This window comes from Bufo bufo, chromosome 1 (assembly GCF_905171765.1).
Source record: "Bufo bufo chromosome 1, aBufBuf1.1, whole genome shotgun sequence".
Classification (NCBI taxonomy): domain Eukaryota; kingdom Metazoa; phylum Chordata; class Amphibia; order Anura; family Bufonidae; genus Bufo; species Bufo bufo.
Window position 1 is genome coordinate 224,427,835 of NC_053389.1, and position 23,172 is coordinate 224,451,006.

Consider the following 23,172-nt stretch of genomic DNA (forward strand, 5'->3'; position numbering starts at 1 on the left):
GCTCGCACGCGTACCAACATAACTACGTACCCCTCCTTACCACTATGTCAAAAGACTTCGCAAGTTTCAGCATGCAGGAAGTTTCTTGGGTTGGTAGAATCGCATCATTCCAAATGATGACGTTACCAAAACTGATATATGTCTTTCGGGCTTTGCCAATTCCTATATCCAACTTCTCAATAACTACATCTGGAATTCAAAGCGCCCTAGAGTCGCCCAACCTTTAATGTTCAGAAAGAAACAGGCGGGTGGGGTTGGTCTCCCTTCGATTAAGGATTATTTCGATTCTATTGGTGTCTCCTTCCTTAGAGACTGGTGGAGTACTTCTAAGAATAAATCTTCGGTCAGCATAGAATCCCAATTTGCACCAGGAGGCTCATTGAAAGATCTCCTTTGTCTAGCTATACTAAAACCCAACATTGTTACTCACCTCCTTATCATAGCCTCGCAAGCTATCTCTCTATGGTCTCAGCTTCACTTGTCCCAAGGCACTCCAAACCCTGTTAGCCTGTCACAAGTATCAATGAAGGCTTTGGAGAAACTAATAGGGGATATCGACCTTTCCACATGGGTAGCTTCTGGTATCACTTCAGCCATTCAATTGATGGAAAATTCCACAATAGTAACATTTGATTGCCTCCGACAGGGTCAGAACCTACCCAACTCCGAATTCTTGTCCTACATGAGAGTACGCCACTGCCTTGGCAGACTTCTCCTCTCATCCTTCAACATCCAACAGGATGTCGTTAGGATTTTTCTAAATCCATCTCTACTCAAACAACATACTACACGCCATATTTACGATATTCTGGATGACAAGTCCAAATTTGTAAAGTCTCCCCCGATATTAAAATGGGAAAGAGACTTGCAGACAATGTTCTCGGAGGAGAGATGGGCTAACGCAGTTTGCTTTATTGTGTCCAATTTCAAATGCGTCTTGCACTATGAGACCGGGATTAAAACATTACTCAGATGGTATTTTACCCCCCACCGCCTAAGCCTTACATACCCTGGTACCCCAGCATGTTGCTGGAGAGAATGCGGTGAAACAGGTTCTCTCCTCCATATCCTATGGTCGTGCCCAAAACTTACTGCATATTGGCAATCAGTCTTCGCTCTAATCTCTCAGATTACAGGCTCCCAGGTATCCCCATCACCCGCTTTGGCCCTCCTATTTCTTGATATCTCCAATTTCCCCTATGAATACAGGCGCATTACAGGGCACATACTACTCAGTGCCAAAGTGGTAATCACGAGACATTGGAAATCAAAGAATACCCCTGCTTTTGCGGAAGTTATTCAAGTTCTCAATTCCACCTGTAGATATGAAAGGTTGCTTCCAGAAACAGTAATCAACCCAATTCATAGAGATAAAACTTGGGCTCCTTGGTTGCTACACTCACAATATACTCCATAACCTTACAATTCACCCTTGGTCTTGGCCGCACTGCTGGACTGCTCAATTGACCTTTCAACATACCTCTTCTTCCCTTCTCCTTTCTAAGGTTCCCTACCTAGATACGATCCGTGTGTTTTCCTGATACCAGTGTTCTAATAACATGCTTAGTTGTTATTCTCATGAGGCTTATATGAGGGTCTTGTGCCTCACCCTCTCTGTTATATACTATTGGATATGTTATTGTTCCATATTGTATTCTTCATTTCTGTACTCCACTTATTGAAACCGCAGTATAGTCAACACTGCAATTTTAAAACTAATAAAAATGATTAAATATAAAAATGTACAATATACCATTATCTTATACATGGGAGGCAGTATGATGGTAGTTATATTCTTGTACATAGGACACAGTATTATAGTAGTTATATTCTTATACATAGGGGACAGTATTATTGTAGTTATATTCTTATACATAGGGGACAGTATTATTGTAGTTATATTCTTGGACATAGGAGCAGTATTATAGTAGTTATATTCTTGCACATAGAGGGCAGTATTATAATAGTTATATTCGTGTGTATATAGGGGACAGTATTATAGTAGTTATATTCTTGGACATAGGAGACAGTATTATAGTAGTTATATTCTTGTACATAGAAGACAGTATTATAGTAGTTATATTCTTGTACATAGAGGACAGTATTATAGTAGTTATATTCCTGTACATAGGAGGCAGTATTATAGTAGTTATATTCTTGTACATTGGATCAGTATTATAGTAGTTATATTCTTGTACATAGGAGACAGTATTATAGTAGTTATATTTTTGTACACAGGAGGCAGTATTATAGTAGCTATATTCTTGTACATAGAGGACAGTATTATAGTATATTCTTGTACATAGAGGGAGATATTGTAGGAGCCAATATTATAGTAGCTATATTCTTGTATATAGAGGGCAGTATTATAGCAGTTGTATTCTTCTACATAGGCATCAGTATTGTAGTATTTTTATTCTTGTACAGTAGTATTGTAGTGGTTGTACATTCTTGTACAGTAGTATTATAGTGTACAGGCAGTATTATAGTGGTTATATTCTTTTACATAGAAGCTATTATTATATTATTTTACATAAAAGGCAGTACCAAGTAGTTATATTTCATAGGGTCAGAATATAGTATTTCTGTTCTTGCACATAGGGGCAGTATTATAGTAGCTATTTTCTTGTACATATGGTCAGTATTGCAGTTGCTATAATCTTGCACATAGGAGACAGTATTATAATAGTTATATTCTTGTACACTGGGGCAGTATTATAGTAGTTATATTCTTGTGCATAGGAAGCATTATTATAATAGTTATATTTTTGTACATAGGGGACAGTATTATAGTAGCTATATTCTTGTACACTGGGGCAGTATTATAGTAGTTATATTCTTGTGCATAGGAAGCATTATTATAATAGTTATATTTTTGTACACTGGGGCAGTAAAGTAGTAGTTATCTTCTTGTACATAAAGGGCAGTAGCAGAGTAGTTTTAATGTTGTACATAGGAAGCAGTATTACAGTAGTTATACTCTTGTATATAGTGGACAGTATTATTATAGTTATATTCTTATACACAGGTGCAGTATTATAGTAGTTATATTCTTGTATATAAGGGGTAGTATTATAGCAGTTATATTGTTGTACATGGAAGTAGTATTATAGTAGTTATATTCTTGTACACCAGGGGCAGTATTATAGGAGTTATATTCTTGTACATAGAAGGCTGTATTGTAGTTATATTCATCAACACAGGAGGCAGTATTATGGTAGCTATATTCTAGAACATCAGAAGTGGTATTATAGTAGTTATATTCTTGTATATAAGGGGTAGTATTATAGCAGTTATATTCTTGTACATGGGAGTAGTATTATAGTAATTATATTCTTGTACATAGGAGGCAGTATTATAGTAGTTACATTTTTGTACAAAGGGGACAGTACTATAGAAGTTATATACTTCTACATAGGAGCAGTATTATAGTAGTTATATTCTTGTACACTGGAGGCAGTATTATAGGAGTTATATTCTTGTACATAGAAGGCTGTATTGTAGTTAAATTCATCAACACAGGAGGCAGTATTATGGTAGCTATATTCTAGAACATCAGAAGCGGTATTATAGCAGTTTTAATCTTCTACTTATTGGTTTACATTTTAAATAGGCATATTATGTATATTTGTAAGGACTGTGATATTCTTGCATACCGAAAGTATTATTGTAGCAGTTTTGTTCGTCTACATATTGGGCCTTATTTTAATAGTTCTATTATATATATTTGTGAGGACTGCAGAAACTAACTATTCTCAGGATTACATAACTAGAGCCTGGAGATCCTGAATGCAATGCCTTGGTCATTATGTGTCTGCTCCAGACAGATATTGCTCACCCATTAATCAGCTTACCTGTTGGGGAAGTGTGAACAGACGCCCTGTGACCTCATCGATTTCCGCTGACATTCCTCTGGCAGATCAAAGTATAATAATACACTTCCTATTCTACTGAATCTAATGTGGTAATTATAGAGTAATACTTCACTACATTCACACAGCAAAGCCACAAATATTATGTTGGATACGGGCGGAGGCGCTTTTATGACAGAGGAAATAAACATTATTGGCTTTATACAGTAGGTACAAGTAGAAGAAGCTGGAATGAGATCAAAAATTATAGATATTCTTATAATTATCAGGTTGCCTTGTGTTGTTATTTGCATTTTGTAGCCATTATGCCTAATAAATGAGAGACCTCATTGGTGATCCACTTTAACTCAATTCTACATATCTTCTTTAGGGCTCTTTCACACTTGCGTTGTTCTGTTCCGGCATAGAGTTCCGTCGTCGGGGCTCTATGCCGGAAGAATCCTGATCAGTTTTATCCTAATGCATTCTGAATGGAGAGAAATCCGTTCATGATGCATCAGGATGTCTTCAGTTCCGGACCGGAACGTTTTTTGGCCGGAGAAAATACCGCAGCATGCTGCGCTTTTTGCTCCGGCCAAAAATCCTGGCAGCCATTGAAAGGCATTAATCCGGATCCGGCCTTAAGCTAAACGTTGTTTAGGCGCATTGCCGGATCCTACGTTTAGCTTTTTCTGAATAGTTACCATGGCTTCAAGGACGCTAAAGTCCTGGCAGCCATGGTAAAGTGTAGTGGGGAGCAGCATACTTACCGTCCGTGCGGCTCCCAGGGCGCTCCAGAGTGACGTCAGGGCGCCCCACGCGCATGGATGACGTGATCGTCATTCTGGAGCGCCCCGGGAGCCGCACGGACTGTAAGTATACTGCTCCCCGCTCCCCACTACTACTATGGCAGCCAGGACTTTAATAGCGTCCTGGGTGCCATAGTAACACTGAACGCATTTTGAAGACGGATCCGCCTTCAAATGCTTTCAGTTCACATGCGTTTTTCCGGATCCGGCGGGTAATTCCGGCAAATGGAGTACACGCCGGATCCGGACAACGCAAGTGTGAAAGGGCCCTAAGTCGGTAGGTACATGCTGGTTCTATCATAAGTAGCCCCGCTCTACCCACTACATCTACACGTTAGTCAGCTCTGTTAGGGTGCCCCAGCAGCACAGTCTTCACTATTAGAGCTCACGAGCCCCCCCCATCTTCTCGGTGAGGTGACACCTGCTTACTCTGTGTCTGATGAATTATTAATATTTATTGGCAACTCTGAAAGACCAAGAGCATATAATAGTCTAGTTAAAGTGAACAGGTGCAGCCGAGGGTGTTTGGAGGGGTGTTTGTCAGCACATAGAAAACGGAGTCGAATGTTGTTTAGCAAGAGAGGACATAATGTATTTTTTTAATCACGTAGCAGAGACCAATTTAACGCTTTGGGGCAGCATAGTTTTTATTTCATGAAAGCTCTGAGTTAGTGTAAGGCTAGTTTCACACTAGCGCTTGAGATCTTGCAGGCTGTTCCAGAAAGGTTTTCTTTACGGCCGATTCTCGGCAAATTTTCCAGGTTGCGGTCCCCATTATAGTTGATGGGGCTCGACGGAGACTTCAAACTTCTGGCAATGCTGGAATGCAGAGTAATCCGGCTGGGTGTTCCCTGCCGGAATGGCCTACTGGATCTAAAGCGCTAGTGAGAAAATAGCCTAATACAGTAGGTTTACCTGAAATACTGTGTAACCAGACATACAATATTACTGCTATAATAATTTGTCTTACAAGAGACTGAACTTAAATTAACATGTCGCCAAGAAAAAGCAGGCACCATGGTATAGAGCAGGAGAAGCGGAGCAGATTGATGTAAAACTTGTAATTTATACAAGCCGGCACCAGGAGCGCTTCCTTCACTCACTGCGCCTGCTCCTGGTGCCGGCTTCCTCACTGCGCCTGTGCCGAATACAGAACGGGACGGCGCAGGCGCGGGATTTCTTCAGCGATCCAGATAACTCGGACGTCACTCAAAAGGACCGGGGCGGGCTAAACGGAGGACCTGGGTGGGATAAATGGTTAGTAGACCGAGCCTCTAGGTGCTGAATCAATGCCCTCATAGCACCTAGAGGCTCATTAGCATATTTTAAAAGTGTGTTTTTTAGGAGAACGGCGACAGGGACACAATTATAAAGCACACTGTTATGTAGTGCTGACATTAGCACATCGCTAATGTCAGTCAGCTACATAACAGAATTTCTGATGATAGAAACCCTTTAAATTCCTGCTCATTCTGGGTCCTATCAGTGATTGGCAGCTATCTCTGTATACAGAGTCATAGAGGGAAGGCTGTCAAACACTGACAAGACCGCTTCCTTGATGTCATGGTCTTACCTTCTTGCTATTCTCCTTCGTTTGACATGTGCTGGCGGCCATCTTGGTTTCTGGGTTTCTTGTAGCCTCCCACCCTGCGGCTCCTCCTTCCCACCGGGAGGAGCTGGATGCCTAGCTCATATATATTGGAGGTCTGTGGCTTCAGTTCCTTGCTTGGTCCTCCTGTGTTCACATGCTTCTAGACTGCTGCTGCTTCTGGTTCCTGATCCTGGTTTCGTCCGACTACCCTGCTGGTTCCTGATCCTGGTTTCGTCCGACTACCCTGCTGGTTCCTGATCCTGGCTTCGTCTGACTACCCTGCTGGTTCCTGATCCTGGCTTCGTCTGACTACCCTTCTGGTTCCTGACCTCTGGCTTCGCAAAGACTCTGCTTCGGTTTCGCCATCCGTTTGGACTTTTGCTTTACAGCTTTATTTTCAATAAAGCCTTCTTATTTTCACTTATCCCTTGTTGTACGTCTGGTTCATGGTTCCGTGACATTAGGACCAAGCCATGAATTCTGACGGTACAGGGCCATCCTCGCTACCCACGCTGGTTGCCAGACTTGATCAGCAGGATCACCTGTTGGGTCGGTTCGCTGTGGCGTTGCAAACCCTGCTTGAACGCACGGCTCATTTCGCTCCCGTTGCCGATGGGTCGGTTGTCGCTCCTGGGCCCGCTCCTACTGCCGCTCCGGTTGTTGCGCCAGAGTCTACCCCGACACCTGTTGTTGCACCTGCGGTGTTTCGGGGTATGACCGGTTCTGCCCCTCTTCCACAGCGCTTTGGGGGAGAGCCAACTCAGTGCCGAGGTTTCCTTAACCAGGTGGGCATTTATTTCGAGTTGCTGCCACATGCCTTTCCCACTGAGAGATCAAAGGTGGGCTTCTTGATCTCGCTGCTCTCGGACAAGGCCTTGGCCTGGGCCAGCCCTTTATGGGAGAACAACAATCCGGTGGTTGCCGAGTTTTCCGGTTTTGTTGCTTCTCTTCGGAAGGTATTCGATGTGCCGGCTCGTGCTGCCTCTGCTGCGAAGCTCCTTATGTCCATCAGACAGGGTTCACGATCCGTAGCTGAATACGCCATTGAGTTTCGTACCCTGGCAGCAGAGGTGGGCTGGAATAATGAGGCTCTGGTCGCTGCTTTCTCTCATGGTCTCTCGGATGCCTTGAAGGATGAGGTTGCAGCTAAGGACCTACCAGTGGAGCTCGAGTCTCTTATTTCTTTCCTGATTTTGATTGACACCAGACTCAGGGAGAGACCTTCCTTTAAGGAGAGCCTGCGGAGATTGGCGCCTACGTTTGTTGTCCCACCCGTGCCTCCCTCTCCTCCCACGCCTCCTGGGGATGACTTGTCTGGGGGTGAACCCATGCAGCTGGGGTTTGCTCGCCTGTCCGAGGGGGAGAGGGTACTCCGGAGACGCGAGGGCCGATGCATGTACTGTGGTCTCGGTGGGCATTTTCGGTTGGCATGTCCGAACCGTCCGGGAAACGCTCGCACCTGAGATCCTGTCGGGGGCAGATCTTGGGTGGAGTCTCCTCGTCCCCGGTTTCCCGTGTTGACAAACCACTGATCACTGTTGTCCTCTCCTGGGTCGGGGGCTCGGTGACGACCCAGGCGTTGGTGGACTCTGGTGCCGGTGGTTTGTTCATTGATAATGTGTTCGCTGCCGCCAATTCCATTCCTCTGCAGGCTCGAGGTTCCCCACTGGCTCTTGAGGCGATAGACGGCAGACCCCTTCTGCCGCCACACGTGACTCATGAGACCCTTCCAGTGGGGTTAGCCATTGGTGCCGTTCACAGAGAGTCGGTCTGCCTCCAGGTTATTTCGTCTCCACACTACTCGGTGGTCTTGGGGTACCCCTGGCTCCGGAAGCATAATCCGACTTTCGATTGGAGATCGGCCGAGATCCTCTCGTGGTCACCGCAGTGTGGGGCTAGTTGCATCCATGGGTCTGTCAAGTTGCTGTGTACTTCCTCGGACTCTCTGTTGCCTCCTGAATACGAGGAGTACCGGGATGTATTCGATAAGGTGCGCGCGGTTGCCCTACCTCCGCACTGCCCATACGATTGTGCCATAGAGTTACAATCTGGTGCCGTTCCTCCTCGTGGCAAAGTCTATCCACTGTCGGTAGCGGAGAATGAGGCCATGGAGGAGTACGTGAGGGAGGCGCTTTCACGCGGACACATTCGCAAAACCTCGTCCCCGGCAGGGGCTGGATTTTTCTTTGTGAAAAAGAAGGGCGGTGAGTTGAGGCCTTGCATCGATTACAGGGGTCTCAATCGCATCACGATCAAGAACGCTTACCCGATACCCTTGATTTCCGAGCTGTTCGATTGCCTTAAAGGGGCCACGGTCTTTACCAAACTCGACCTGAGGGCGGCATATAACCTGGTAAGGATCAAGGCGGGCGATGAGTGGAAGACCGCGTTTAACACCAGGATCGGTCATTATGAATCCTTGGTTATGCCCTTTGGGTTGTGCAATGCGCCCGCAGTCTTTCAGGAATTCATCAACGATGTTTTCCGTGACCTGTTGCAGCAGTGTGTGGTGGTCTATTTGGATGACATCTTGGTATATTCTGAATCCATGGAGGCCCACATTCTGGATGTCAGACGAGTGTTGCAACGGTTACGAGAGAACAAGCTGTTCGGTAAGCTTGAGAAATGCGAATTTCACCGATCCCAGGTAACCTTCTTAGGTTACATCATTTCCGCTGAGGGGTTCTCCATGGATCCTGAGAAGGTTTCGGCTGTCTTACAGTGGCCCCAGCCCAGTGGTCTTCGTTCCCTGCAGCGCTTTTTGGGCTTCGCCAATTATTATCGGAAGTTCATCAGGGACTTTTCCATGCTAGCCAAGCCTCTCACGGATCTGACCAGGAAGGGCAGTAATTCCCAGGTCTGGTCGCTCGAGGCCATCCGAGCTTTTGAGGCTCTAAAGTCCGCCTTTGTGTCGGCTCCGATTCTGTCGCATCCCAACCCTGGGTTGCCGTTTGTCCTCGAGGTGGACGCGTCTGAGACGGGAGTAGGCACCCTTCTGTCTCAGCGTAGAACACCAGAGGGTCCTCTGCTTCCTTGTGGGTTTTACTCCCGGAAACTGTCTTCCGCGGAGTGCAACTATCAGATTGGTGACAGGGAGTTATTGGCCATCGTGCAGGCCCTTAAAGAATGGAGGCACTTGCTCGAGGGTTCGGTGGTTCCGGTCCTCATCCTGACGGACCACAAGAATCTGACCTACCTTTCTGAGGCCAAGAGATTGACACCACGTCAGGCCAGATGGGCTCTGTTCTTGTCACGTTTTAATTACGTGGTCTCCTACCTACCCGGTTCCAAGAACATCAGGGCGGATGCCTTATCACGGCAGTACTCCGAGCTGTCCAGGGAGGAGTCGATTCCGACTTTGGTCATACCTCCGAATCAGATCTTGGCCGCCATTCGCACCAGCCTGACCTCTCCCCTGGGTGAGCAGATTTTGGCGGCTCAATCTGGTGCTCCCTCTGGGAGACCCAACGGCAGATGTTTTGTGCCTGAGGAGTTGCGCACTCGGTTGTTGCGAACCTACCATAACTCCAAGACCGCGGGGCATCCTGGAAAGAATCAGCTGTCCTGGGCTGTTTCACGTCTGTTCTGGTGGCCTTCCCTACGTTCCGACATCGCCGCATATGTAGCGGCATGTTCCGTTTGTGCCCAGAGTAAGTCCCCTCGGCACCTTCCGTTGGGTCTTCTGCAACCCATAGCCACCGGGGAGCGCCCATGGTCACACCTGGGGATGGATTTCATTGTGGACATCCCTGCATCCCGAGGCCATACGGTCATTCTCATGATTGTGGATCGGTTTTCCAAAATGTGCCACTGTGTTCCTCTCAAGAAGTTACCCTCTGCACAAGAGTTGGCCACGATTTTTGCCAGGGAGGTCTTCCGGTTGCACGGTTTGCCCAAGGAGATTGTGTCGGATCGGGGGAGTCAGTTTGTGTCCAGGTTCTGGCGCGCCTTTTGCTCCCAGTTGGGGATTCATCTCTCCTTCTCCTCGGCCTACCACCCTCAGTCCAATGGGGCCGCAGAACGATCCAATCAGGCCTTGGAGCAATTCCTTCGTTGCTATGTCTCCGATCACCAAGACAATTGGGTTGACCTCCTGCCGTGGGCTGAGTTTGCCAGGAACACGGCGGTGAACTCTTCCTCTGGGACGTCTCCCTTCATGGCCAATTATGGGTTCCAACCTGCCGTGTTACCGGAGGTATTCTCTCCCCAGGATATTCCGGCTGTGGAGGATCACCTTTCCGTCCTACGTGCTTCTTGGGTACTGATCCAGAAGTCCCTTGAGGTCTCTGCGCAGCGCCAGAGACTCCAGGCTGATCGCAGACGAGCGCCTGCTCCTTCCTACCAGGTCGGAGACCGTGTATGGTTGTCCACCCGCAACCTCAACCTTCGAGTGCCCACTCCCAAGCTGGCGCCTCGCTTTGTTGGTCCCTTCCAAGTGCTTCGCAGGGTAAACCCGGTAGCCTATGCCCTTGCGCTTCCTCCTGGCATGCGGATCTCCAACGTGTTTCATGTCTCCCTGTTGAAGCCACTGGTGTGTAATCGTTTCACTTCCTCGGTTCCTCGGCCTCGTCCGGTCCAAGTGGGTAATCGTGAGGAGTATGAGGTGAGCAATATCCTGGACTCACGCCTGGTCCGCGGTCGGGTGCAGTTTTTGGTCCATTGGCGTGGTTATGGTCCAGAGGAGCGTTCCTGGGTTCCCTCCGCAGATGTCCATGCTCCTGCCTTGCTCCGAGCCTTCCACGCACGCTTCCCTCAGAAACCGTTCTTTACTCCGCGGAGGAGGGGCCCTTGAGGGGGAGGTACTGTCATGGTCTTACCTTCTTGCTATTCTCCTTCGTTTGACATGTGCTGGCGGCCATCTTGGTTTCTGGGTTTCTTGTAGCCTCCCACCCTGCGGCTCCTCCTTCCCACCGGGAGGAGCTGGATGCCTAGCTCATATATATTGGAGGTCTGTGGCTTCAGTTCCTTGCTTGGTCCTCCTGTGTTCACATGCTTCTAGACTGCTGCTGCTTCTGGTTCCTGATCCTGGTTTCGTCCGACTACCCTGCTGGTTCCTGATCCTGGTTTCGTCCGACTACCCTGCTGGTTCCTGATCCTGGCTTCGTCTGACTACCCTGCTGGTTCCTGATCCTGGCTTCGTCTGACTACCCTTCTGGTTCCTGACCTCTGGCTTCGCAAAGACTCTGCTTCGGTTTCGCCATCCGTTTGGACTTTTGCTTTACAGCTTTATTTTCAATAAAGCCTTCTTATTTTCACTTATCCCTTGTTGTACGTCTGGTTCATGGTTCCGTGACACTTGACTTGAGTAAATTACAAATTATACAGATTTTTTTTTATCATAAAACTATATATCAATCTGCTCAGCTCCTCCTGCTCTGTAGCATGCTGTATTTAGCTCAGACACCTTCTTCAATGTGAGAGGTACGTCTAAATCCACCTTTAGACTCCTGGGCTAAGACTAGTGACATACTAGAGGTGGGTTAAGACACACCAATAATCGTCCAGATTTTCGGAAACGACCATTCCTGCTAACGCTCGTTCCCAATAATCTGGCCATCTAAATGTGCCGCTCATCACCCGACGAACGAGCGAAACACTCGTTCATCGGGTGATCCCGTCGTTCATGCAGGCTCCACCGATCGTGGCTTCTGGGCAGCAGATCGTGCTGTCTAAACAGTGATCTGCTGCTCAGAAACCATGATTCTGTATGAGCTATTGCAATCCCTCGAACTCATACTGTGAAGGTGATCTCTGCATGTAAATGCAGCGGTCTCCTTCACTGAACGAGCAGCCGACTGTCGGGAAGGAACGCTTTCTTCCCAACAATCGGCCGCTCAGTCAGCCAGCCAATCTAAATCCACCTTAACTCTTTCTCATGTAATAGATGAACTCGTTGAGATGGCCCCTTATTTAATTTGTGTGGATTACTCTGTTCACTCAGACATGGACACAAATCATATTCCTATATAAATTCATTTTGAATATACATGCTCAATATAAGTGTTTAAACTTTAGCAATCATTTTTATATTGCTCCAAAAAATGAAAATCTCAGTAAAAAAATCTCACTTTGTGTCTCCAGCTCTTATGCAGACCTGTGTGCAGGGGTGGGAACAACAGGTTCCCTACTCAATTGCGGATACGCGGTGTCGGGAAACATGTTTACATATACATACACCATATACCGTATATGCAACATGCATACACATATATACACCACATACATGGTACACATGCATAAATACACGATATATACACACACTACACACATACCACCCAACTAAGGAGCTAAACTATCAGCAGCACGTGAAGCAATGGAAGCGAACATCTCCAGCTGCCCTGCCGCCGCCAGAGCACCGGATCGGGACACAGCCGGTAACACTGTTCTCCGATCCAGTTGTAATTTTAACAACCGGATTTGGAGAACTGGAGGGAACTGGCTGAATCCCATGCCTGCCTATGTGTCGTCATGGGTACAAACTACAAAGTACATGTAGTCCCATCCTCCAGAATCAGACTATACAAGGTCAATTACAGTATGAGACACATAAGGGGAGATTCATCAAAACTGGTGAAAAGGAAAACTGGCTTAGGCTTGTTTCCCATTTGCCTTATACATCTGCAGCAGGGGAGCAGCCTGCCAGAGGTGTCTGGATCTGGCACCGCCAGATGCTAACTGACATCCACAGGCCCCGTTCAGTATAATGGGGCCCAGCTGAGATCTGGCTGCAACTTATCAAACATGCTGAGAAGCGGCCGGACGAAAACCACTGCACACAGTGGCATTTGTCCGCGCAGTAAAAACTCAAATGTGAAACGTTAGTTGCGCATTGAGACCAGATTCCACCTTTCATTTTTCAGAGCTCCTTTGGAAAATGAAAGGTGGAATCTGATTGATTGCTATGAGCAACTAAGCCAGTTTTTCTTCACAGCAGTTTTGAAAAATCACTGCCATAGTTCTGCATAGGAGACCTACGAAGTTGATTTGTAAAGTTGCTTCAATTGTTATTTTAAAAGAGGACGGAAATGAAATACAATCCGCAGTCAGCATGTTATGGAGCAGGAAGAGCTGAACCGAGTGATATATAGTGTGATTAATAAAGTATCAGAATCAGTAAAACTTGTATTTAAAGTTACATTCTCATATGGGGCATAAACTCCAGTACTCTGTTCCTGCAGAGGAGCACAGTACCGGAGCATATGTCACATATGTGAGTATAGTCTTATGCATTTAAATCTTTGCTCTTTCATACTGCAGTTGTACACAGGAGGGCTTATCAGTGATTAACAGCATTCTCTGTGTAAGAGAGTATACAGTAATAGCCATCACACTGCCATCAAAAGAACAGATTTAAAGGGGTTATCCCACAAAAAATATTCTACAGTTTTTCAAACCAGCACCTGGATTTGAATACTTTTGTAATTGCATGTAATTACAAATTGTGCATAACCACTGAGTTATTCAATAAAATGTATCTGTATAGCACCACCTGCTGTTTGTTTTTTTTTCCTCATTCCTTTGTATGGCTTACAGAGAAGGCCGCACATGCTCAATTTCATCCTTCAACTGACTCCTGAACTGTGATTGGGAGAGCATGGACACGCCCCCTTATCTGCAGCAAAAAGACACTCCCCTTGAGCTGACAGCTTGATATAGATCTAGCAGAGCAATGACTGGGGAGATCTCAGGACCCATGTGAGGTACAGGGCTGGTTCTAGCTAGAAAGACATAGTCATGTCCTATATGATGTCTGATTTCCATTTTTTTACATTAATCATAGGATAACCCATTTAAGTGTAATAATCACAAGTTTTGCTGAATCTTTTCCCACAAAACGATATATTAGTTTGCTCATCTCCTCCTGTTGTATAATAGGCTGTCTGCAGATTGCATTTCATGGTGACAATTTTTTGCTCTTTTGGGTTTAAAGAGAATCTGTTAGCAAAATGATACACACCCTCAGAATATCTGGTGCCAGAAAAAAATTGGGGCCCTCTGTATGCTCAGTTTGTCAAATACTATGAATTGCATTGTTTTAGACTGCATGGATGTGGATTTATTTAATTGTATAAGTCTGAAAGGCCAATTGTAACCAGACAACAGACAAATGCCATAAATGCCAAACTGATTTACAGGAAATGCCAGGAGATCTGGTATGGCAGGGCAAATATCTACCCCCCCCCCCCCCCCCCTCCAATGGAAAAAAAGAAAAACCATTCATCAGCTCTGTGCATTCAACTGATATAGATTAATCCGAAAGGAAAGGATTTCTCTTTGTTTGTGAAGAAGCTTCTACTGTTACATGCCGCTCCCTAAACATGCAAGCAGAACATCAAGCAAAGCAAGGGAGATTTAGGAAGCTGGCATAGTAAAAATCAACTAAAATCATCTGTCTCATATCGCTCTCTCTGATATCTCTATTTAGCTATCTAATTTGCAAAGAGGCAACGCTCCAGGTATGGTGAAGGGTGGTGGACCTGTTTTTATTCACCCCAGCGGGTCAACCACCCTTCACCATATCTGCAGTGCTGCCTCTTGTTTTGAAATTTGACATTCTGAGACCTAGAAACAACAGTCTTGGAAAGATTGCACCCATCTTCAAGGGCATCTGTCAGCAGATTTGTACCTATGACACTGTCTGACCTGTTACATGTGCACTTGGCAGCAGAAGACATCTGTGTTGGTCCCATGTTCATATGTGCCCCCATTGCTGAGAAAAGTGATGTTTTAATATATGCAAATAAGATTCTAGGAGCAATGGGGCTGTTGGCAATACTCCTACTGTATGACACCTGCATTGGATACTGAAAAGCCTGGGGCAGTGTGAGACTTTACGGAAAGTCTGGGCCAGACATGATGACGTTTTCACTGCCTGGTCCTGTGAGTCAAACTGCAGAGGGTGCGTTGGTTGCAGAGAGAACTGAGCCGCTAGGTGTAATGGCAACGCCCCCATTGCTCCTAGAGGCCGATTTGCCTATATTAGCACTTCACTTTTCTCAGCAATGCAGGCACATATGAACATATAGGACCAAAACAGACCTATAGTGACAGATATGCTGATTTCAGCATGCTGTAACTTCTGGGCCAGCATTCAATACTTCTACAGTACTGACGAGCCGAACCTTGGCGCACGCACCAGCGCTAAGAGGAAGATGGGTCTAATGAGACTTGTGGTCCTACCCTCCCCCTTTCACTGTGTGCTGTGGTGATGGTAGTGGCGGTCTGAACATAATCAGTTACCATGGTTACTGTCCAAATAAAGATGGAATCAAAATCCCAGACCCTGAGATTTTTTGGACTCTAACCCCCCTCCTTCCCTTGCGATTTGCCCCCCTCCTCTTATATACAGTGCATATAGCTTGGTGTATCATATCCTCACCTGAGACAGCCAGTCGCATTGTACAATATATCAGGATCAGACATGAGCACATTTTTGGAATACTCTCCATCTCTCCAGCCAGAACAAGGGATAATGATATTGTTGGTCAAGGTCTGCAGAGCATCTCGGATTAGCATGACTTTCAGCTGGTCATTGGAAGACAAGTTCCACATTAGCCCTGCAATATTAAAGCTATTAACATTAGAAGGAGAAATACCCCACAATGGGCACAGTATATGGTCAGACATTGTAAAAAAAAAAAAAAAAAAAAAAAAAAAAAATCTTTCTACTTAGAAGTATGCCGCCCACAGCGTGACGTTTGGTTGCTTGCAAAATATGGGGACCCTGCTGAGGCTAAAGCAGCAGCCCAGGCTGTATACAAGAGGACAGGAGTGGTAGTGTAGGCCTGATGGCTAGGGTCTTCTCTGGCACTCCTTGGGTCGGTCACAGTTGTGGGGAGGGGCACAACCTTTCTTCTCCTCGAGGCACACACAGGTGTGAGGCGTGTCCTTCCTGGTGCCGGTTTAGAGTGCCCCTTTGTGTTGGTGGCGTATAGTAGAATGCCAGGCAGGTAGATGTCGGGATGCATAACAACCAACTAACTGTCCATAATGGTGAGGCCACGGTAGGAAATTAACAGTTCTTTACTGGCAATAATGGTGGCAAATTTCAGAGACACACCCTCACAATAGTAGCCACAAGTTTTATTGGATATGGAACGCCAGATCTTGTACGTTCTATAGTTTTCATAGTTCTAGAGGCTGCAAATATGGTAGACAGACCATAATTTTTTCCTCCAGGGGCGTTGCTAGGTTAAAACATTCGGGGCCTGGGCCCCTGATGTTTTGTCCCAGACCCCTAATGTCCTGCCTGCCAGCTAGATACAACTGTATTGCCATCCTCAGGACAGCAAAACATTTGAATCTAATGCCCTGCAAGAGCTGAAGGACCTGTGGTGACATCACAGGTCATATGATCAGTTCTAAATGCAGTAGCTGAAAATGACCTGCGATGATGTCACCATCATGTGACCAGTGCAGGAGAGGAGGGCTCAGCAGTGAAGAGAAGTGAAAATTGAGGGGGTGATGTTATTTACATGGGAATGCATGTTGGAGGTTGCTAGGGCAGGGTAAAATTATTTACATGGGACTATATGTTGAAGGCGGCTGTGGAAGGGAGTGATATTTTTACACGGGACTGAATGTTGAGGGGTAATGTTATTTACATGGGGCTGTATGTTGAAGGCGGCTGGGGAGGGGGTGATGTTCTTTACATGGACTGTATGTTGAAGGCAGCTCGGAATGGCGTGATGCTATATAAGTGGGACTGTATATAGGAGGGGGCAGGAGAGATGGTGTGATGTTATTTACATGGAACTGTATTTTGAAGGGGGCTGTAGGTAGAGGTAGGGATGTTATTTGCATGGGACTGTATATTGGAGGGGGCTGGAGAGGTTGTGTGATGGTATTTACATGGGACTCTATTATGGAGGAAGGGAAATAATGTTATTTACATGGGACTGTATGGTGGAGGGGCTGAGAAATTTAAATTTCTGAGGACACTAAACGGAGGGATATAACTACAGGGGGCATTATAAATACTGGGGCGCCACTGGGGTGCTTCAGGGTGAGCATTATAACAGTAGGGGGCAGTATAAATACTGGGGGCACTTTAGGGGCATTATAACAGTAGGGGGCAATATGAATACTGGGAGCACTGTAGGAGCATTACAACAGTAGGGGGCGATATAAATACTTGGGTGCTTCAGTGTGAGCATTATAACAGTAGGGAGCGATATAAATATGGGGCATTTTAAATCCAGGGGACATTAGGCATTCTTATTACTACTGGGGGCTCTATAGGAGGGACTTATAGATCCGCATTATTTCTACTAAGAGCACTGTGGGGGCCTTATTACTACTAAGGGTTCTGTAGATAGCTTTATTACCACTGGGGGAACAATAGGGGGCCTTATTTCTACTGGGGGGCTCTGTAAGGGCATTAATAATACTGGAGGGCTCTTCTACTAATGGAGGCACTCATGGGGAGCATTATCACTGTTGGGGGCACTGTTGGAAGCAGTATTACTAATAAGGGCATTCTAGAAGGGAATTACTATTGGTGGGACTGTGAGGAGTACTATTACTATGGGGAAGATTATCTGTATGGCACTCATTTTTCTTCAGAATAGTATTTGGGGGTACAGAAAAGTGAGGAACCTAAAATGTCTGTGTGTCACACTCTGCAGAAACAAGGCGGCTGAGAGAAGTTGTCCGGACCGAATGAAGAAGATGATGACAGAGAAGATCTACATTAGAGGAGACGTCACCTGGGAGGCACTGGATGTGAGAGGTATAGCTGTATAGCAAGTACAGTAAAATGTCTTCAGTGCTAGTGTTTGCGGTGGTGGTGGGGGGAGAGGTTGGGGACGGTTGGTCGACTTAGAGAATTTGTCAATATGCATTGGGGCTTGGGCCCCGAATCTTTTGAGAGCCTAGCAATGCCCTTGGTTTCCACTCTGAGGAAATAATCCAGAAAGTATAAATTTCTTACTTTTTCTCTTTTTTTTTTTCAGCCACAGGGGTGCAATCTCTTTTAGCCTCTCTTCTTCTCAAAATGTGGCACTAAGAATACCCAACTGCGGGGAATAGTCCCTTAACAGAACTACAGCCTGCCTCCCACGTATGCCTGAGTGCATGAAGCTTCCTATTCTCTCAGACAAGTGTGCTATTGAGTCAAAAAAGCTTTAAGCAGTTTATCTCCACAGACTTTTGATCATGCACCTCCTCTCTATGGCTGACATGCTCCAATATATTCTCCCTTGCTTCCTCAGAGGTTGCTGTAAGGCTGTGTTAATTTTCTCCCATTGCTGGCTGGTTTTACTCCTCAGGGCCGCTTCCTGGTTTCTCTTTTCTCACAGTCTCAGTCTCAACTGTACTGTTCTATTAGAAGCTGCAAATATGGTAGAAGGGCCGAATTGTTTTTCATTTGATCCAATATATTCCTTACTTTCTCTCTTTGTTCCAGCCACAGGGGTGCAATCTCTCTTTCTTTATTCTTCTCTCAATCTCTTTTCTTCAAAAAAAAAAAAAAAACTAGCACACACCTTATTAACCCCTTATGCAGTGGGCTGTCAGCGCACTGCACTAACAGCATCCATAAGGTAGACATGGGATCCACCTGAGTAGGGCCCCAGTCAATTCTCCATGTGCCCCATAAAGAACTAACTTTATGGTACATACTGTATGCTCTTGCTATCTGATTAACAGGGCTTATCGTATCGATAATTTTCATATAAAAATTCCTGAAATGTTAATAGCTGTTTTAAAGTAGTGTTTCCAGCATAACAAAAAATCCTTTAGGCCCCTTTCACACAAGCAAGTTTTCCGCGCGGGTGCAATGCGTGACGTGAACGCATAGCACCCGCACTGAATCCTGACCCATTGATTTCAATGGGTCTGTGTACATGAGCATTGTTTTTCACGCATCAGTTCTGCGTTGTGTGAAAATCGCGGCATGTTCTATATTCTGCGTTTTTCACGCAGCCCTGGCCCCATAGAAGTGAATGGGGCTGCGTGAAAAACGCATTGCATCCGCAAGCAAGTGCGGGTGCGATGCGTTTTTCACTGATGGTTGCTAGGAGATAATGTGGGGGATTCAGTCAGCACAACCCTGTATGCAGGTGCACATTGCTATGGTGAAATACACATACAAACGTAAAAACATAAATGCAATAGCACTCTGCAACCAGCACTCCGCCCTGCCTCTATGCTGGATGTTGAATGAGGCATTGGTGTACATTTTGGCCAAAGCGTAATAAGCCACTCACCACGTCAAGGTCGCCTCTATGAGTGGTCCCCTAACACTAGTTCCTACCTGTTTATGGGCCATGACAGCCACACAAAGTCCAGGGAGCGCAGGTACAGCATGAACGCCAGGCACACTCTGCTTTTAACCCTGTCCGGTGCCGTGACAGCTTTCATCGGATCCAGGGATGCAAGTACCAACATGCATGCTGAGCCCACTATATACTTCTCCTGGAGCCAAATGGCCACTGGTAGGCGCTATAAAAGTAGACTCAGTTTTATACTGACTTTAAAACCAGCCTCCAGGGCAGACTAACTGGTCAGGTGTGCATGACTGCATGGAGATCGCCACGCCTCCAATATATACTACAAAGAAAAAATGTGGGGGATTCAGTCAGCACATTCAGTGGTGGATGCAGAGTGCTATTGCATTTATGTTTTTACGGTTGTTTTTACGGTTGTTTGTAAACCTTCCGTTTTTTATCACGAGCGTGAAAAACGCATCAAAATGCATTGCACCCGCTTGGAAAAAACTGAACAACTGAATGCAATCGCAGACAAAACTGACTGAACTTGCTTGCAAAATAGTGCGAGTTTCACTGAACGCACCCTGAACGCATCCGGACCTAATCTGTCACGCTCGTGTGAAAGGGGCCTTACATTAACTTTTCTTTCTATGTGTCCCCCTTGGTGCTGCTAATCTGTGAATGGGGGCATGCGTTACACTTAATCAATCTCCTTGCCCCTTAGATTCCTGACAATATTTAGTCCCTTCTTACATCCCCTGCAGAAGGATTCTCTCCATGGCTATACTGCCATGCTACTGCAGAAATTCTGCTCCTTTCACACAGCTATTTCTATTGGATGCTATGGTGCCCATTGTACATACTTTGAACACCAAGTGACAACACATTATGTAACTACTGTAAATCTTTACTGATCATTTTTAACAGCATATAAATGGCATTATTGTTATTTAATGGTGGGATGATCAATAAACCATTTCAAAATTGGGTAATGGGTGAAAGAACTAATGCAAAGCTAAAGGGATGCATAGATTGCACAAGTGGGGTTGCTGGAAGGGGCTCTGCTCATCACATAAAAGGAATAACATAGTGGCCCATGACTGGATTTTCTTAGGATCTGAATGTCCACCTGAGCTCCCATTCCCCTGCTCTGACATAGTTTACGTTAATATCGCTCTGCCTGCATTCACCACTAGAGGGAGCTCTGAAGCATACTATATACTGATTATACAGTCAGGTCCATAAATATTCGGACATCCACACAATTCTAAAATTTTTGGCTCTATACACCATCACAATGGATTTGAAATGAAACGAACAAGATGTGCTTTAACTGCAGACTGTCAGCTTTAATTTGAGGGTATTTACATGCAAATCAGGTGAACGGTGTAGGAATTACAACAGTTTGCATATGTGTCTCCCGGTTGTTAAGGGACCAAAAGTAATGGGACAGAATAATAATCATAAATCAAGCTTTCACTTTTTAATACTTGGTTGTAAATCCTTTGCAGTCAATTACAGCCTGAAGTCTGGAACGCATAGACATCACCAGACCCTGGGTTTCATCCCTGGTGATGCTCTGCCAGGCCTCTACTGCAACTGTCTTCAGTTCCTGCTTGTTCTTGGGGCATTTTCCCTTCAGTTTTGTCTTCAGCAAGTGAAATGCATGCTCAATCGGATTCAGCTCAGGTGATTGACTTGGCCATTGCATAACATTCCACTTCTTTCCCTTAAAAAACTCTTTGGTTCCTTTTGCAGTATGCTTTGGGTCAATGTCAATCTGCACTGTGAAGCGCCGTCCAATGAGTTCTGAAGCATTTGGCTGAATATGAGCAGATAATATTGCCCGAAATACTTCAGAATTCATCCTGCTGCTTTTGTCAGCAGTCACATCATCAATAAATACAAGAGAACCAGTTCCATTGGCAGCTATACATGCCCATGCCATGACACTACTACCACCATGCTTCACTGATGAGGTGGTATGCTTAGGATCATAAGCAGTTCCTTTCCTTCTCCATACTCTTCTGTTCCCATTACTCTGGTACAAGTTGATCTTGGTCTCATCTGTCCATAGGATGTTGTTCCAGAACAGTTAAGGCTTTTTTAGATGTCGTTTGGCAAACTCTAACCCTCTGTATTTACTCTGGTGAAGTCTTCTCTTGATTATTGACTTTGACACACATACACCTACCTCCTGGAGAGTGTTCTTGATCTGGCCAACTGTTGTGAAGGATGTTTTCTTCACCAGGGAAAGAATTTTTGGGTCATCCACCACAGTTGTTTTCCGTGGTCTTCCGGGTCTTTTGGTGTTGCTGAGCTCACCGGTGCGTTCTTTCTTTTTAAGAATGTTCCAAACAGTTGTTTTGGCCACGCCTAATGTTTTTGCTATCTCTCTGATGGGTTTGTTTTGTTTTTTCAGCCTAATGATGGCTTGTTTCACTGATCGTGACAGCTCTTTGGATCTCATCTTGAGAGTTGACAGCAACAGATTCCAAATACAAATAGCACACTTGAAATGAACTCTGGACCTTTTATCTGCTCATTGTAATTGGGATAATGAGGGAATAACACACACCTGGCCATGGAACAGCTGAGAAGCCAATTGTCCCATTACTTTTGGTCCCTTAACAAGTGGGAGGCACATATGCAAACTGTTGTAATTCCTACACCGTTCACCTGATTTGGATTTAAATACCCTCAAATTAAAGCTGACAGTCTGCAGTTAAAGCACATCTAGTTTGTTTCATTTCAAATCCATTGTGGTGGTGTATAGAGACAAAAATGTTAGAATTGTGTCGATGTCCCAATATTTATGGACCTGACTGTATATTAATCCATTAGCACCATAAGGAGTTTTTCAATATTTATTTTTGCTTTTGTTTCTTTCCCTCTGTCCTCTAAGAGCCATAAAGTTTTTACTTTTCCATTCACATAGCCATGAGGGCTTGTTTTTTTTGTGGGGCAAGTTGTATTTTTTTAATGGCAACATTTAATTGACCATATCATGTATTGAAATATGGGAAGAAAGTTTAGTGGGGTGAAATTGGTAAAAAAAAAAGCAGTTCCGCCAATTTTTTTTAAATTTTGATTTTATGCTCTTTACTGTTAGCTGAAACTACCATGCTACCTTTATTCTGCGGGTCAGTGTAATAACAGCAATATCAAATTAATATACTTTTCCTTATGCTTTACTACTGTGCTCACTTTTTATTTACTTTTTTTATGGTGTTCACCGTGCCAAATAAATTATTTTATATTTTAATAGTTCAGTCATTTTTGGATGTGGCAATACAAGTTATATTTCTTTTTCATTGTTTAATTTTCATATGTAAAATTGGGAATTTTATTTATTTTTTGCTTGTTCTCATATTTCAAATATATTTTTTACTTTTAATTTTAGTCCCCTAGGGGACTTAAAAACATGCAATCGTTGAATTGCTTATAACATAGATTGCAATAATTTAAAGGGGTTGTGCAGGATCCTAAAAATGTAGTTTAATTGTGTAAACCTCGTCTAGACTCCTACAGAGCGTGTAACTTTTATTGAGCCTTCACTTCAGTCTCCATACTCCTGCTCCATTCCATTGTTTACAACCCGAACTTCCAGGTTGTGGTCATAAATGAACAGCAGCCACAACACTTCCAATAGTGCTGTGCGCTGCAAGACCAGGCAAAAATGTAAACACCTACTATACCCTTCCCTGAGA

The 23,172-nt window shown here is 45.0% G+C and overlaps 1 protein-coding gene across 3 annotated transcripts in view; it reads right to left on the reverse strand.

Annotated features, from left to right (window-relative positions):
- The window catches only part of PKP2 (plakophilin 2), a 132,325-nt gene that overhangs the window by 30,843 nt on the left and 78,310 nt on the right, over nt 1–23,172 (reverse strand). For all 3 annotated transcript variants that reach the window (XM_040435743.1, XM_040435752.1, XM_040435761.1), the window contains exon 6: nt 15,631–15,808. In XM_040435743.1, the coding sequence (XP_040291677.1) occupies nt 15,631–15,808 (178 nt within the window). The remainder of the gene's footprint in view (nt 1–15,630; nt 15,809–23,172) is intronic.